Source organism: Vigna angularis, chromosome 8 (genome assembly GCF_016808095.1).
Source record: "Vigna angularis cultivar LongXiaoDou No.4 chromosome 8, ASM1680809v1, whole genome shotgun sequence".
NCBI classification, from domain to species: domain Eukaryota; kingdom Viridiplantae; phylum Streptophyta; class Magnoliopsida; order Fabales; family Fabaceae; genus Vigna; species Vigna angularis.
This window is the reverse complement of record NC_068977.1, coordinates 11,498,434-11,516,723: the sequence shown is the minus strand read 5'-3', so window position 1 is coordinate 11,516,723 and position 18,290 is coordinate 11,498,434. Positions and strand designations below refer to the sequence as shown.

At 31.1% G+C, this 18,290-nt stretch overlaps 2 protein-coding genes across 2 annotated transcripts; one reads left to right on the top strand and one right to left on the bottom strand.

Moving 5' to 3' along the window:
• Positions 1–1,177: 1,177 nt before the first annotated feature.
• On the top strand, positions 1,178–1,735 carry LOC108344430 (oleosin Ara h 15.0101; the record flags this gene model as incomplete). The annotated part of the gene is made up of 1 exon (XM_017582874.2): positions 1,178–1,735. A coding segment is annotated over one exon (384 nt), but the record flags the coding sequence as incomplete, so codon positions are not given.
• Positions 1,736–15,551: 13,816 nt separating this feature from the next.
• On the bottom strand, positions 15,552–17,840 carry LOC108345160 (uncharacterized). Its single transcript, XM_017583739.2, has one exon. The coding sequence runs from the start codon at positions 17,303–17,305 to the stop codon at positions 16,511–16,513; it is 795 nt and encodes a 264-aa protein (XP_017439228.1). The 5' UTR covers positions 17,306–17,840; the 3' UTR covers positions 15,552–16,510.
• Between the last annotated feature and the right edge of the window lie 450 nt (positions 17,841–18,290).

Genomic DNA, 18,290 nt, shown 5'->3' with positions numbered 1-18,290 from the left:
CATCAACTATCACCTATCCACATTAAAGCTTAGATATGCATTAAATTCTCTTTATACAACTTCAATTGTAAATATATTTTTCAAACAACATTTTAATACATGGTATGACATATATCCTTAAGTTAAATAGGTTTATTTATTTCTCTCAAAATGGAGTAAAGCAAAGGACCTTTCATGACTAATAGTCATTTCAAAGTTGGCATTCTGATAACACTATCATTGACACAATCAAATTAGTACTACTAAACTATAACAACTTCAATATTGCTAAGATAGTAGCCAACAAAAAAGAAAGAGTAAAGTCAATCCTAAGTCACCTTCTAATGAACATAAAAATGATTCTTAATAAATTACTTCTTATTAAATATATATACTAAAAGGGTTAGTCAAATACAATAAAAATAATAGAAGAAGATAAAGATAAAATAAAAATATTACATAAAAAAATAGTAAATCAAAGAAATAAATAAAATTTCAAAAAGATAAAAGAGATAAAAATTGTAATAAATAAAAGGTTTAATACCCTATTTTGTCCCCAGTTTCGTTCGAAAATGTCCAATTAGTCCATCCTTTAAAAAGTACGTCAATTACGTCCTTACTTAATAAAATTTATATCAATGAAATCTCTTCCGTTAAATCCGTACAAACGGCGTTAATTATTTTTCTCTCTCTTCTACTTTTTCTGCTTTTTCTGTACAACGCAACAACGTTTTTTCTCTCTTCTACTATTCTTCTTCTCTCTCTTCTACCAATTTTGTTAGTGATTTAATTTTATAACAAAAGTTAGTGATTTAAGCATAATAACTTAAAAAATATGTTTTATAGATAAAATTAAATAATTATCATTCTATCTTGATGATAAATATGATATAAATTTAAATATAAATAATGAATATTATATTAAAATGAAATTGAAATTGTTATTTAAAATTGCAAAGTATTATTATTATTATTATTATTATTATTTTTATTATATTATTATTATTATTATTATTTTTATATTATTATTATTAGAACCCTGCTATTAGAACTCATCATCCTCCTAGAACCCATCTTCATTTGTAGTACTCCACGACAGCGATGGACAGCACCATCAAGCCACACCTCCAGGCCAAACCAGCAATGGCATTATCAGGTCACAATACCAGAGACTGCACCATGAGCTTGAACATGCACATTCACCATCAAGTTCATAACTGCTGTTACTATTGGCATCTCACTCTTGCTCTTGGCTGGGTTGATCTTCACAGGTACTGTCATAGGGTTGATAGTTGCAACTCCTCTTCTTGTGATCTTCAGCCCCATCCTTGTCCCAGCAGCTTTTGTGTTGTTTCTAGTTACTTCCGGATTTTTGTTCTCTGGCAGCTATGGTGTGGCTGCCATTGTTGTTTTGTCTTGGATTTACAACTACGTATCTGGGAACCAGCCTGCAGGTTTTGACACCCTTGACTATGCAAAAGGGTATCTTACTGATATGGCTAGGGATGTGAAGGAGAGGGCAAAAGATTATGGAAGCTATGCTCATGGTAAAATTCAGGAGGCTACACAGGAAGCTTATTAATCATGCATGCCTATGCAAGTTTGTATGAGGCTGAACTGAATGAAGGGAAGGGGTGCCCTTGTGGATGTGCAATGCTTATGTATTATAAGGCTTAATTGAAGGGAGTTATCGTCCCCTTGTGAATGTGCATGTTCAAGTTCTACTATTAATTTGAATTTTGTTTGCAGCGTTCAATGTTGTTTTGCTTTTGTTGTTTTGCTGTTTTGCTTTTGTTGTGAATATAAAATAATAATATAATAAAATTAATATAAAAATAATAATAATAATAAGAATATAATAAAAATAATAATAATAATAATAATAATAATAATAATAATAATAATACTTTGCAATTTTAAATAACAATTTCAATTTCATTTTAATATAATATTCATTATTTATATTTAAATTTATATCATATTTATCATCAAGATAAAATGATAATTATTTAATTTTATCTATAAAACATATTTTTTAAGTTATTATGCTTAAATCACTAACTTTTGTTATAAAATTAAATCACTAACAAAATTGGTAGAAGAGAGAGAAGAAGAATAGTAGAAGAGAGAAAAAAAGCTGCTGCGTTGCACAGAAAAAGTAGAAGAGAGAGAAAAATAATTAACACCGTTTGTACGGATTTAACGGAAGGGATTTCATTGATATAAATTTTATTAAGTAATGACGTAATTGACGCACTTTTTAAAGGATGAACTAATTTGACATTTTCGAACGAAACTAGGGACAAAATAAGGTATTAAACCTAAATAAAATTGGTTGATTTTACTTCTTTTTACCAAGTAAAAGGCTAATTAACCAAGGTATATTCTTGATTAATTCTTATTAAATATTTCACCTTCAATCAAATTACTTTCATAATTATTAACATAAAGTCATTCAATCACATGAAAGTTTCTAACTTTAATCAAAGTACATTCTCAACCAAAATTAGAAATCGTTTGACTTATATGAATAATATGCATGTAGATGTTCTCAACCAAAATTAGAAATCATTTGACTTATATGAATAATATGCATGTAGATTAAACATCGTGTTGTGTTGTGAAAACAAATTTTGTTGAAAACAGATTTGTGTTGTGAATTATTGTAAAATATGTTTGGAAAATAGTTTGAATTACTAAATTAGTGACTTTCATATGATTAAATTGTTTTGGAGTTTGACATCACCACTTTTCTCTCTCTTGTATTAGATTTGTCAAAATATATGGAGCTATAAATGATTAAGTCCTGAGAGTTCGCTTAGGAGAAATCTAGGTCCATTCTTTGCACCTAAATCCTAGAAGCATCACCCTTTAATACTATTTCTCAATGATTACTTCAATGGATCACCTACACTAAGATCAAGACTCTATATCCAACTACCCTAGATATATTCCTAGCATCTAGAAGCACGCGGGAAAACAAATTGGACCATAACTTGAGACTAGTTCCCATTGAATCTCAAGCCAATTAAGTAAGATGAGTAATTAGTTCATCCTGTTAAGCATAAATCAATTAAAAAACTCATAATCAAAAGCAAGCATTCATAAATGAAAGATACTACTGAATGCAAGATAATTCAAAGCAGTTACATCTTACTCCAACACATAGAAGATTTATCTCTTCATAAATGGTAGGAAGAAGTTACAACAAGGAAGAAACTCCATCTTTTAATCCTCTCAAAAATTCCCAAAAAGACCTCTTAAAGTTTATTTAGAAATCCTGTTTATATAGAATATGATAATATGGCTTGAACGGTGGTTCATGGCTCAAACTATGAGGTTTGCTCCCTAGGTGGGCTTCCTGATCGAGACTGTACTCAAGGACCAATTGTTGGTTCAATCATCAGATCAAACACGTAGTGAGGCGGAGGGGGGGGGGGTTGGATAGTTTGTGCTAACAAAATTAACTAACTCAAACACGAATTAGAACACAAATTAAGGACATGTGGGCCACTGATATAATTACAAAGTTTCTAATCCTCAATTAGCAATAATTATTCGCTCTTCTCACCCCTAATCCAATAAAATTAACCAACTAAGCGAAGACTAATCCTATTTTCATAAAAACAAATTGAGGAAACACAATGCACCAGTTAGATTAATTAACTAAGCAAGAAATAAACTCAATTAACTCACAAAGAAATAAACTTGATTTCACAACAAAACTAAGCCTCATTTAACAAGATAAAAAAAATAAAAAACTGACGGATTAACTCACTAACTCGACCTACTATGAGAAGGGTTATGTGTTTAACACTGTTTCCATATTATGAACTAGTCTGACCCAGATCGTTTTCAGTGGACCAATGACGAATCAAGCTAAAACGGGTTAGTTTGAGTCGTTTTGCCAACTCTAATAAATAAAGATATATATATATATATATATATATGGAGAAGTCTCTCACATGAAAACCAATTTCACTTAGCTTTCTGTTACTAAATTTTTTACTCTATTTTTAACACAAATTGAAGATTCATTTTAGCTTATAAAGCAGTATTAAGCCTAAGAAAATAAATTATATTAAAAATAAAATATTAACATTTAATAATTTGTGTCATGATTAATTAGATAATATTGCCCTCGTTTTCTGGGTCAGACCCTTTTGGACCAAGAGTCATGAAAGTGAGTTTTTTTCAGCTTTTTTTCGTTGGGTCCTTCTAGAAAGATGTTATTTCGTTTTCTTAAAACTTAGATTGATTTGTATACCCTTTTTCTACTGGAATTATTAAATTTGAACCATACACATTGGCTTTTAATAAAGTTGACAACTACTCGTTTGTTGTTTTAAAAAAAAGTGACAATAGTGTATTGTGATGGTTATGGTCCAATTGACTTGATAGCTAGTTCAACCCTAAACAATTTCTCCTAGATTATTTAAAGTACGAAGTGCACTTTTAGAAGTGAAACTTGAGTGCTAAGAATGGTTTTAATTGTAACATCGTAATTTGGTGTACAAGTATAAGTATGTCTTGCATGAATTTTTCTTTCCCAAAAACTATTTTTATAATCATAAATTTAGAATGCAGTGACTAATATATAATGTGATAAAGACTCAACTTATACAATGATAATTTTGTTTTTAAAGATGATTAATTTCATATAACTTTTATTGAAATATTATTGAGATATTATCATTATGATTATTTAGGAGATATATTTTAACCTATTTATGAATATAATTATGGATATTATTTAAAGGAAATTTGTAGGAATGATATTTTGGTTTTGATGGCATTCTCCTAACCATGACCATACATATTCTGTTAGACAAAATCGTCTATACGAACGAACGATTTCATGTTTTAAAGTTTAATCAAATAACATTAAAACGGGTTAATAATTAGAAAACAACCTAAGGTAAAAACACAAGACTCAAAGCCTAAACTACAAACAAACAATACGTAGAACCTTAATTCCAAACATAGAAAAACAAAGAAAAACACTAAGGTCATAAGAATTAGAAAAGCATATAGGCTAAAACATCCAAACGCATAACTAGACGATGTCTTCACTAGTACAAAAACAGCGTACAACGTCGAATATTTTGGGCCTTTCACGTTGAATTTAAGAACGACGTCATATCGGGAGACGTTGAATTTAAAAAATTCGACGTTAAATTTAACGTCGAATTTTATCAATAAATGACGTTAATCAATTTTTTATTTTTTTAAATTAATTGTGATCATTTTTTACAACTCTACGAGATCTGAAAAGCAGAAAACAACAAATTTCAGTTTTTGGTATTTTGTAAAGCATGAACTTTGAACATGTAATATAGTATCAACAACAAACAACAATGACAAACAACAAACAAGTCTAGTTAAACAACAAATAAGTTCAATCAAACAACAACAACAAACAAGTTCACTCAAACAATAACAACAAACAAGTTCAACAAAAAATAACGAGAAACAAGTTCAACAAATAAGTTCTTCAAAACAAAAACGAAAACGAAAACTAACCTTGGTTCATCAGAATAAAGTATTGTCATACGTGAGAGAGAAAGTAGAATGCACCTATGAAGGACAACAACACGAAAATAATCGGTCAAAACAAACAAAAATCATACCTAAAGTAGTAAATTAACATGCATTTGTATCAAATGAAAGAAAGATTACATGTGATGGTCGTCAAACTTCATTCGAGAAAAGTTTGAGTAGAGAAGAGGGTCTCACGCGCTAAGATAAAGTGAATGAATTTTCAATCTCCCGCTCAATTTTTTATTGAATTCACTAACCTTTTGACGTCTAACGCTGGGGCATTCGACGTTTTATATCCTTTTACGTCGAATTACAATTCTAAACGACGTTTAATAATTGCATTTATTTACAAAAATGCCACCGGTTATTTGTAACGTTGGCTATTGAGTGGTTCGACGTTGAACGCGTGACATTATACGCTGTTTTTGCACTAGTGCTTGTCTAAAAGTGTCCAAGAGAGATTCAATTAAATGCTTGATGCTTAAAATACCTAGATTAGGTATTTGGCTTCTCTCAAAAACAAAAACAAGTTGAGAAATTTTTTTCGACGAAAACATTGAAAGACTTAATTATTAAAAACACATAAGCCTAAGCAAGCTAAACGGTATCTGTCTAAAAAGAGACAAAAGCAAAAAAAAGGTTTACTTGATCAGATGATACCATGAGCTTAACAAATACCTACCCCTATGATGTAGTACTCATAAACTTGGTATCTTTAGATTAAAGAACTTAATTGTAAAATGCTACCTAACGGTAGGAAATTAAAAAACACTTTGTTATTCTGAATAAGCATTCAATGACATTGCATGATCAACGTTCATAAACAACAAAAGTGATATCAAAAAGTCATATATGCTACATGCACAATTTACTCTAATTTTGCAGATAAGTTATTCTACACGCATCCACAATGCTACAAATCAAATATCAAAATGTGGACGTTAGAGACAAGAATATAATCATGGAATGTTCCTCTCTTAAAGCAAAGTCTAAAAAGATCGTACAACATACTTCAAGCAAAGGACTGAAAAAGCATGTCTGCTCTGACAAAGTTGACTTACACAACGACTGTTGTGAAAAGAAGAATGAGAAAACACAAGTATCAAGGTTACAAACTACAAACTCAATCTAACAGATAAATATTCAAATATTCATGAAGTCTATAAATATAATATCTCTTAAGATGAAAATCAAGAGGATAAAATAAAAGATAGCCAAAGAGTACAAGAAAAGCTTTTAAGTTTGATCTCCAAAGAGTAAATTTTGATAGTGTGCTAGTTAGGCTTAATCTTTTCTAAATAAGTAGGACAATCTTTACAATCTTTTACAACAATTTTAGCTTCAGATTTAACAGTCTCAACAGATTCTAAAGCAACATTAAGATCATTTTTCAATTTGATATTATCTTCAACAAGGTTACAATTCTATATTCATAATCTTTTCTTTCACAATTTAATTGATTAACCTTGTACTACAACTTCATTGCCTCTGCATGAAGTTCTTGAAATGCATCCAACAACTGATAATATTTCTCTTCAATTGGTTCATCATTGAAGTTGTTGCCACTACTTTCAGAACTTATTGATCCAACCATGAGACACAGATTTGTCTCCTCCTCTAGGCTTTGATTGTCTTCATAACTGGAAGAACCTCCAGAATCACAATCTTCCCATGCAATGTAGGCTTTTCTTTGCTTTCTTTTCTTCTTGTCTTGATTGAATCTGTCATTCATTTTCTGCTTCTGCTTTAAGGTAGGACATTCAGGTTTAATGTGGCCTTCTTTACCATACTCGTAGCAGATAGAAGTAGCAACCTTGCCCTTTCTTTTGTTTCCTTTTACAGTACCTACAAAATCAGATACATTGTTTCGAGATTTCATAAATTTTGTAAATTTCTTTACCATCATATTAAGTACTTCTTTTTCTAGTACTTCAGCCTTTGACTCTACATCTGTATCATTGTTTCTTGAGGCTTTCTTGCTGGAAATCTTGAGGGAAATTGAGTGTTTTTGTTCAGTTTCTTCTTCCTCCCTCAATATTCCAAGTTCCAACTCATGTTCCCTGAGTTTACCAAAAAGTGTTATCATGTTCATATATGTGTCAAATCCCTTGATTCAGAGATGGCAATCACCTTAGGTTTTTAGCTTTTGTTCAAACTCTTTAAGATCTTGATATTAATCTCCTCCTTCTCAAAAGACTTTCCAAGTGCTATGAGGTGATTAACAATGTATGTGAACCTCTTTTGGATATCATAAATGTTTTCTCCAGGTTTAATCCGAAACATCTCATATTCTTGGATGAGGGAATTCTTTCCGACCCTTTTCACTTCATCAGTCCATTTATGAGTAACTTCAAGGACATCGCACATCTCTTTTGCACTATTGCATGTAGATATCCTGAAAAACTCGTCAATTGTCAGCGTAGATGAAATAATATTTCTAGCTTTAACATCATAGTGTGCTCTTTTACTTTCATCCTAGTTCCACTCATAAAAATTCTTTAAAACAGTCCTACCATCAACAACCTTTATAGGCTCACAGGGTCCATTTATCACGGCATCCCAAATACCTTTATCTACTGATTCCAAGAAAATTCTCATTCTAATTTTCCAAAAAGGATAATTTTCTCCTGCAAACAAAGGGATTTGTTTGTGGAAGCCTCTTCACCGAAGATTTGAGAAACAGATGTCATCAAGATCAAAATAATCGATTACACAAAAAAGCTAATCTATTAGTTTTCGAGTAACTTTCGAAAAACTAGCTCTGGTGCCAATTGTAGAAATGTATAGACCTTATTTCCCAACCAAGAAGAGGAGGGGGGGGGTGAATTGGTTCGTATGTCAAAACAGTTCAAAATATGATCGTTTTGTTAGTTAAGACTTATCATGAAATCAGTTTTCAGTATGCACGAGCGTTTTTAGTTAAGATTCAATGCATTGTTCAACAATCAAAATAGTTCCAATCAAAATACTTATCCTAGTACCTAATAACAATAAAAACAGAGTGTTCAAACAAGAAGCCTTATGGCTTGAAATTACAGAACTTCGAAAACAGAACTAAACTAAATTAAGTTCGTAATCTAATATTATATGTTTATGTATCCTTCATCCTCTATGTCAACCTCATCCTCTGTTTTGCTTTCGAAGACCTCTACATTTTCAAATCCATCATCAAATTTTCTGTGAATGTTGACAATAGACCTCTCGAGCTTATGAGGAATTACCTTTCACGTTTGGAAGAAGGTATCAAGTTATTTTGAGCATCGTAGTCACTTATCCACCCATCTAGAGTTGGAGCGCGAGCCTTGCGTGCAACACTCTTAATACGCTTTGGTTGGGATGAAGATGCCATGTGAGGTGTTGAAGCATAGTGCTTGATGGAGGGATTGGGGGAGAGATGAAGATTGAAAAAAAAGGTTTGGAGATTTTAAGAACCAGAGAGAAGGACGAACACTTTAACAAATTAGGGGTTTTCTCTAATTGATTAATTAAAGAGGGAAACCAGTTTGAAAATTGAGAAAGCCCATTCTAGAACAAACTTAATCAATTACTATTTTAACATAACAGATTAAAATCATTGCAAAACATAGTTTCAAGCAAATAGAGAGTATAGTGTAATGATTAGACTACTAACATAATCGATTAAAACTCGCAGAAATGAGAATTTTACAAATCTTCATACATTCTTCTCATGTCAAGTAACAAACATATATCACACACCTCCAAATGATTATGCAAAACATAAATGATGCATGTTTTATCAATACCACAGTCATTTACCACATTTGATGATCTCAAGGAGCTATGAACACTTGAAGTATGACTTATGTAATAACTTTGTGCTTTTCCTTAAGCCAACGTATCTCTAAATCTTCTTAGTTGCCTGTAAAAAAGTTGAATGATTTGGTTGTAGGTACTCAAATGAATTTGGAGCCTTTAATGTTAGTTGCTTGTGGTGGTTCCTTTGGGATCACTTGAATTTACCTTTAGGAACACCAACATTCTTGTAATAGCATGCTTTTGACAAATGTCCAATGTTATTGCAATGGAAATAGGCTATAAATGATGTGATGGAGGACCATCTAAGATTCACATAAGGTCTAATAAAGATTGAAGATCATAGAGGAACAACCCAAGAAGCTTGGTAAGCCAAGGAAAGCAAAGGAGCCAAAAGAAGGAAGAAAAAGAGGGCTTTTTGGAATATGAAGATTGCCTTCTGGATTGAAGCTATGAAGGAATTAACCTTCCGGATTAGAAAAGGCGCCTAGCCAAAGACCTTTTGTGCCCAACTTCAGTTTCTTAGCTTTTGAAGTTTTGGCACGTTTTGCATATGATCTTAGGTGGAATGCATGACCCAGCTACCTAGCTTCTCCAACACAAATTGTTTTTGAATTTGGGAGGGAAACCAAGTCAGATTAGGAGGTCCCTCTTCACCTATAAATAAGAGTCTCTCCTTTGTAAAACTCACCTTTGACTATATAATGAAATGTTGCAGGAAATGTTTTCCAACCATGATACTCTTGGGTCAGACCTTGTGTCACTATTCTCTCACTGTCCTCTAGCTTCCTTCCCTTTCAAAAGGCCTGCTGAGCTTAGAGACTCCATACACACACCATTGCCTTCATTCACACTTTCATCAAACACCTTCCATGCACCAACTTTCATTACTTCATATGTCATTCCGCTGTTATTTTGCTTTGAGACAAGTTTTCCTAGCATGATGCTTGGACGTGCTTCCGTCATTTGGTAGTCAGAGCAAGGTCATCCACGCCTTCCATCAAGAGCTAATCCACTATTCCATTTAATTTCCTCGTTTTTTGTTTTGTTCTTCATTTCTGTCCATTGTTTCAGTTTTTTTGTTGGTTCTGTTTTGTGCTTGATTTAGTGTTTCCAGTCACTGTGTTAGTGTTTCCAGTGTGTTAGCATGTTTGTCTTGCATTTTAAACGGTGAATTCCATTTCCTTGAGTCAATTTGAGCTTTATTTTTCAATTTCAGTTTGTCAAAGTCATGTGCTGAAATTATGATGCAGTATTTTTAATTTGTCATTAAATATGGTTTTTCCTGCTTTGGTTTTTTTTTATGTGCTTGAGTTTAGTTGAAAGTGTTATTGTATATCAACCAAATAAGGCAATGAGAGCTTGATCTACCTTTGGTGATATGAGCAGAAACCCAAAAACTCTAGTTCAAGTTTCAAATCTATTTTGAACTTTGTTGCAGGATTTTAATTCTGGTTTATTTGTGAATCTGTTTGTCAGTTGGATTTTGTGTTTATGGAACTTTGAACAAGATTGTTTAGTGTTTTTGAAGGTTACTAAAGTTGTAGCAAAGCATAATAAGCAATGGAATGCAATATGCATAGCTTGTTTGCTCAAAATCCTTAGCATCTCACTGTTTCAGTTCTTATTTTCAGTTTTTCATCGTGTTGAAATTATATGTTTGGTCTAATTCAAGTTTGGTCATGCTAAGCTTTCCAATTCTAGCTTAGTTCATTGCATTCATACTTCTTTGAGTCATTTTCACTGTTGCTTAAACCTTTTGATTCTTGGAAATCTAATTTTGGTGGTGTGATGAAATGTTTTACTACATAATTGGCCATAACAAGGTGTGATTTCGGTTTATGTTGTTTCTGTGTTGTTGGAAAGCTTGAACAATTTTAATTTGATGTTTGAAAGTTGCTAGCACAATTCATTTAATCATATCTTGGCCTATGTGCAAATTTTCTTTATGTTTGAACGAAAAGTGAGATCGGACTCACTAGAACACAAGAAGCTAGGGTTTGAACGGTAGAAAACCCTAGAAACACGAGGAACCCTGATCTGGACACGAAGGAACACTAGAAAAGGGGGGAAACTCAAAATGAACCGATTAATCGATTCAAAACAAAGATTAAACGGTAGAAATGAAGAATAATCAAAGGAAAATGGTTTTAATCGGTGAAATGGAAGGAACGATGAAAAAGATGTGCAAATCTATGAAGAGAATGATGCTTACGAATGAGAAGAGGTGGATCTATGATGAAGAATGACTTGCGGTTGATGAAATGCTCTCGAGGAAGAAGAAGTTCTTCTTGATGCGCGAGAGAAAAGTGATAAATGATGTGAAACTCGCGCAAGAAAATGAAGAGATTGAGTTCGTGATGCGTTGAGGACGTGACTGAGCGCTGACGCATGGTAAAGAATGAACATGTGGTTGTTGATGTGTGATTGAAGACTGAAACGGATTGGAGCAATGGCGATGCAGCGTGGAAGAGAGAAAATGCTGAAGAACAAATGGAAAAATGGAAAATGGAGAAATGGAGGAGTGTGCTTGGAAGGTGGCTAGAGGTGGATCTCTACGACTCTCTAGCCTGATTTTCAAGGAGAATTGTATCTGGAGTGCTCTCAACAAAAATCAAATTCTCATTATGCTCAAAAGTGAAAAATACATTGGTGGAGATGGGTATTTATAATAACCCATCCTCCAAGAAAGCTATAATACATGTACAATAAAATGTAAAATATAAGAAAAGAGGACATTGAGAAAGGTACTTCAGGCAATATTACATCACATAGGCTAGACAATACCATATGTTAAACGATCTTATTCATCCAACAATGAAGTCTTCATCAGTTGTTTGGTATCCTAGTAAAGAGCTTAAACAGTCAATTCCTACCTGGAAGGTAGAAAAAGTAAAAAAGCACTTTGTTGTTCTGAACAAACATTAAATGTCATTAAATTATCAACGTTCAAAAATAACAAAATAGATAAGAGTAAGGACATATGTGTTGCATTCATATCTACTATACTTTGTGCAGGCTGTTGCCTATTACACATATCCACCTGCTTCATCCTATACAAATCATAAGTGAACGTTAGAAACAAAGAAGACATTCACAAAATGTTCTCTTCATAAAAAGAAAGTCTACTTTGACAAGTTGACTTTCACCAATGACTGTTACATACGACAAGATTATGAAAACTCAAAGATCAAGGAAAAGCTCTATCTAATTGATATCTTTTGGAGAAGCCTTTAAATACAATATCGTTCAAAAAGAGAATCAAAGAATAACATATAGAGAAAAAGCACAAGAGAATATAATAGATAGAAAAAGCTCAAGAGAATAACATCGAGAAAAAGCTCTAGTACACAAACTAAAAAAAAATATCTAAGAAAGAGAAGAAAAGCTCAAGCAAGAAAAGCACTCTTAAGCTTCATTTAGTATTATAAGAAAATATAAGAGAAATTGTTTTTAAGCTTCATTTACTATTGTAAGAAAATAGAAGAGAAATTTTTTTTTGTGAGTCTGGTAGATTGAATTGTATTGTATATATATTCTCCCTAATGAGATATTATCATTATGATGATTATTTATTTATTTTGTTATTTTGGAATTATATTCTTAGCCTCCATCATAATTATGACTATTACTTAATGAACATTTTTAGAAGTAATATTTGGTCTTTATTTAGTTCAGTATATATATATATATATATATATATATTATTTTGAATAAAAGAATAGATGAGTTTTCTTGCTTTAAATCTTATCAATTTTCCACCATTGATATATTTTAATCAAAATTTATGTTAAATACAATAAGTGCACAATCTTAGAACATACTTTTTATGTCAAAAATATTTATGGTTTTTTTATGTTAGGTAAGAATTTTACGTGAATGTGGGTGACATATATTTGCTTCACAAAATATTTGACGTAGATTTATGTAAGGTCGGATGTAAAATTATGCGTTTTTGGATATATTTTTTTTTTTAAATTTAACCGCATTTGGTTTAAACTAAAACTCGAAATAGAGAAACATACCAATGTTAATTTACATAAATAAACCTTACTATTATATGATTTGCAGTCTGAATGACATAATAAAATTTAAAGATATGAGAAATAAAATTGTAATCGATAACATATTAGAAACATTAATCATGACGTTCATGTAATATCGTAGTTGATCTTCCAACAATAACCACAATTCAATTTCAGGAGTAAAATAAATATATAACCACCTACCTTAACAACGCACTTAGACCTAGAAAACTCCATTGCAATGGAGGGAAATGCCTAATACTGTGAAACATCCACAATCACATAGTTAGATTATAAAAAGAACTCTAACGCTTTGTTCACTTAAATGGATTTGAAGAAAAATGATTGAATAAATTTGAAGGTAAATTTTTTTGTTGTTTATTTGAATAGATTTAGAGTTAAGTGAGAGTGAATTTAGAAATAAAGTTTGTGAGGATTAGTGTAGGATTTGATTGATGTGATAGATTAAAAAAGTTTACTTCTAAATCCACCCTCACTTACTTCCAAATTCACTCAAATAAACAACAAAAAATTTACCTTCAATTTCTTTCAAATTCATTCAATCACTCTCTTCCAAATCCATTCAAGTGAACAAAGTGTAAAGTTTGCACAAGCATTTATGCAATATCATCATGGTCTAAAAAAAATGACGAGAAAGAAAGAAAGAAATGGCAAAGAAAAAACATAAAGTCCAAATTTAAATAGTTTTATATCAATTTACGAGGGATCAACATAAATAAGTTTCAATTATTAACAAAAATGTATTTTTTAATTATTTTTCTCTAAATTCTACATATATAATATAATATGACATAAAAGATTAATTTTGAATTAGTTTATAAACTAGTGATGATTTCCTCTATTTCCATATATTATGTACAAAATCATATGAAAATAATATTAAATTGATTAATGTTATCATCTTAATAAATTATTAATTTTTATTCTTATTTTATTTCAAATGTTGGTATGTATCATGGATGAAAATCTTGTATTTATTGGGATAGTGAGATTATTTCGTTAAATTCGTTTGAATAAGTGATATATTTATTCTTAATATACTTTAAAAAATGATATTAAATTGCAGTGCTAATATGAACGGACAATTTCCATATTTACATTACCTGAGCACTACGGATTCAGATTTTCAATATAATTCAAATTTAAAATTTTTAAAATTATATTTGATTATTTAATTTATTGGATTAATGTAATACGAACTGTTCGAGGATCGAGTTTTCAAATTGCTAATTTATTTAAATCAATTATTTTAAATTAATTTTATTCTGAATAAATGTAATGAATCTTTAACTAAATTAAGAAATGTATGATTTTAATAATTATAGATTATAATTTTATAAAATTTACTATTAAATTTTAATGAAAAATATCATACAAAAAATAAAATTTTAAATTTTAAATATATTTAATAAATATTATCAGATGTTCATAAAATTATAATATAGTGTCTGAAATTACTTATAATTATCTATTTTATTTATTTAATATTATCCACTTATCCGCTTTAATCCAACCTTAAATTTATCTCGGACTTCTTCGAATTAATCGGTGCGGATGCAGACTTTTTGTTAAGGCTAATCCTATGTTCATTATTGTTTAATGGGTGAACATGAAAATTCAAAACGCTATCACAAATGTCTACATCTCAAGAAAATAATGCTACAAGTGTCTTTCTAGTTGTTAAACTTTTACGAAATGAAAAGTGTATATACTATTAGAATATATCTCATCAATTAGAAACATAATAATCAAATATGTATAATTAAAATATTTTATAAAACTATTTTTATGAACTTGAATTAAATTTAGAATATATTTTTTAAGATGATATCACAATTTATTAGAATAAAATCTATTGGATTTATTGTGATATTTGCAACGAAATCCTTTCACATATATTTTTCAGAGATATGATAAATAGGAATAGGACGTTATGTTCAAAAACTTATTATTATACTTTTAAAATGGTTAAATAATCATAAATAAACATTTTTTTTTAAATTAGGAATAAATTTATAGAAAATAGTCAAGGCTCAGAGTAATCGCTCAATAAATCATAAAAGTGTTCATAGTTGGCTTGGAGATACGTAAAATTTTTACAAAATATTTAAATAACCTGATGAAGAACTATATATTACAGCAATACTTCCTATTTCTATTTCTTAAATTGAAAATTTTAAATACGATATTTATTGAAATCATGAACAAGTGATCATTTGAGACCTTGATAATTTCTCATAAATACACCTAAATTATAAACTGAAGTTGGGAAGCTTTACAACATTTGAAGTTCACCAAGATCATCCATTAAAGAAGAATCCACACTAGCTATTCTTTTCAGATGCCTTGAGAAATCAATTTCAACTTTAATTGCTATCAATAATAGCTGATTTTATCTCTGATTTCAAAGTGGCTAATGTTGCAACCAAAAAGGGGTGATGGAAAATCAATCCTTTTCAGACACAGTATCAGGTTGCAAACTTTGAAGAGAAGGAGATGGTTCTTGAAGAACCAGGGGCCACTGATCACAATCACAGTCATGTCACCATCAAGTTGATCACTAGAACAAATAGCAAACACCAAGCAAAGAGGGGACACACATATCATAAAAAAAACAACAACCTTTCATCCCATTAATGTGCATAATACATTTGTAGTTGCTGCTATATATATTTAATATTAATATTCATTTGTAGACTCAAACAAGTCAATCCTTGAGGACAACATAACCAAAAGAAGAAAATAATTTACAATAATACTGTATAATCAACTTCTTTTAATCTTTGTTTTGCAGAGAACCATGAGTAAAGCAATAGAGGGACATGGTTAAATCAACGTTTTTACACCTTTTGTAACCGAAGAACAAAAGGAAGAAATAATACACTAAGAAGGGACAGCCATGAAAGCAACATTTACCTGACATTTTGTGACACCATACATGTGGCTGAATATCATTGTTTGGCCATCCCATTCACATACACACATTTTCTTTTTATCATCACTTTGTCTTGAAGCAAACCAAACCATTTCATTTACCTTTGAAAACTCTACACCAAATTTTGCTAATCACGTGGTAAAACTGGGAATTACAATAAAAGAAAAGTAGACCCCACTCATTTGCAAATTAGTAAAATTGTAAATTAGAATAGAAGTTGGTTTTTGTTTGTGAACTATTTCTTCTTGCTCTTATCTCTATTATTGGAGAAGATTGAGCCAAAACCAAAAAGGTTTGCAGAAGGAACATTCAGAACAGGACTAACTCTAATACCATTAGCGTAGGAGCCATGGCTCCTCTTCAATGGAGGCTTTTGATGGTTATTGTGTGATGCCAAGGATTGAGGGTGAGACCTTGAGATAGAGGAAGAACGTTTCTGGGAATTTTGCTTAACATGATGACCCTCCTTTGAGAGTGGTATCCTCTTAACACTTGGGGAAGACCCTGTTGAATTGCTTCTAGACAAAAGTGGCAAAGGACATAAGCTTCTCCCATATCCACTTCCACAGCTGCTGCTTCTCTTAAATCTCCAGAATGACTTGGAACTATGCTTCTCATCAGCTTCCTCATTCAAGTCCTTGCTATCTTTGTGACTCTCTTTCTTTGAGCTTTTTCTGGTGGTGGCAGGGGCATTGTCACAAACAGCTTTCGAGGGTGGTAATGGGGGTTGAGACGGTGGTGCTAGCTGTTGACTTTTTTGCTTCAAAACAACATTGTTGAGGCCCTTCTTGATTTGAGTGGGAAGGATAACCCCATGTGAGAAAAGCTCATCTGCTGAAGAGGATTCAAGCTCTAAGCTTTCCTGAACACAGAAATTGAAGTCAATGCTTGAGCTCAAGCCAGATGAGTTTGATCTCAAAGGGTGCTTCTCAACTGGAATAACATCTGATTGCGAGAAGTCATGAGAGAATGAAATCCTAGGACTCATGGACGATACCCCACAATTCTCTGAGCAAAGCTCAACAACCATTTCATTCAATTCAAACTTTTTGATAAAACTAGAGCAAACCAAAATAAAAAAGCACTCACACCAAGATTCTAAATGGAAGGGATTGTTTTGTGTGTTTTTGATTAAAAAGGGGACAGAAGCGCACCAAGGTTCAAAAAGTTGGTAGCAAAATTGAAGCAGAATAATCAACACCAACCGAAGACTGCAATGGGAGAAGAAGTCATGGTTTTCAAAAGAGAAAAAGAAAGTAAGAAAGAAGGTTTGAATTGTGTTAAACTATGCGTGTAAGGAAATCAAAGTGTGCAAGGTTTTTGGTTTTCATGGTGCAATCCAAAGTGGTGAAGAGAAAATGGATGTAATGGGAAAAGGTGGAAGAAAGGGTGTCACTGGAGATAGAATGTGGCATCTGAGGCTCTTTGATTGAGAATTTGGAATGAAAATGGTGAGTGGTTTGTTGAAGAAAAATTCAAAAGGTTGGTTATTTTTGGTGGGAGAAGGTGGTAGAGATGAAAAATTGAAGACCATAGACTGATTCAACAGCCAGGGCGATTGTTAAGAACCTTCATAATGAAAAGAAAAAAAAATTATATTGTATTACTTTTTGTATAAAAAAATGTTGAATGATTGATACTTGATAAAAATAATACATGTGACTCTTTAATAATGTTTTTGTTCTCAAATATGTTATTGTTTTCAATTTGATATCCGACCTTTTATATTTTATCATTAACACAACATATTTATTATTCTTATTCTTATTATTATAATAATATTAATACTAATAAGGGATTTCGAAATGAAAATTTAAAAATATCTCAATACTTATTTAAAAGAGACAGTATAATAATAAAAATTGAAATATAAATAAATATGTTTCACACTAAATTGAAAATTTTATAAGAATTATGAGGAATAAAGATTAAAAATATATTAATGGAAACTAAAGGCAAAATTTAAAATATGTAAACTTTACAAAGATTAAAATCATATTAAGGCAAAAGTTTAT

Excerpts from the sequence above, each read along its gene's own strand:
- LOC108345160 (XM_017583739.2), bottom strand. The coding sequence starts at position 17,305 with ATGGTTGTTGAGCTTTGCTCAGAGAATTGTGGGGTATCGTCCATGAGT.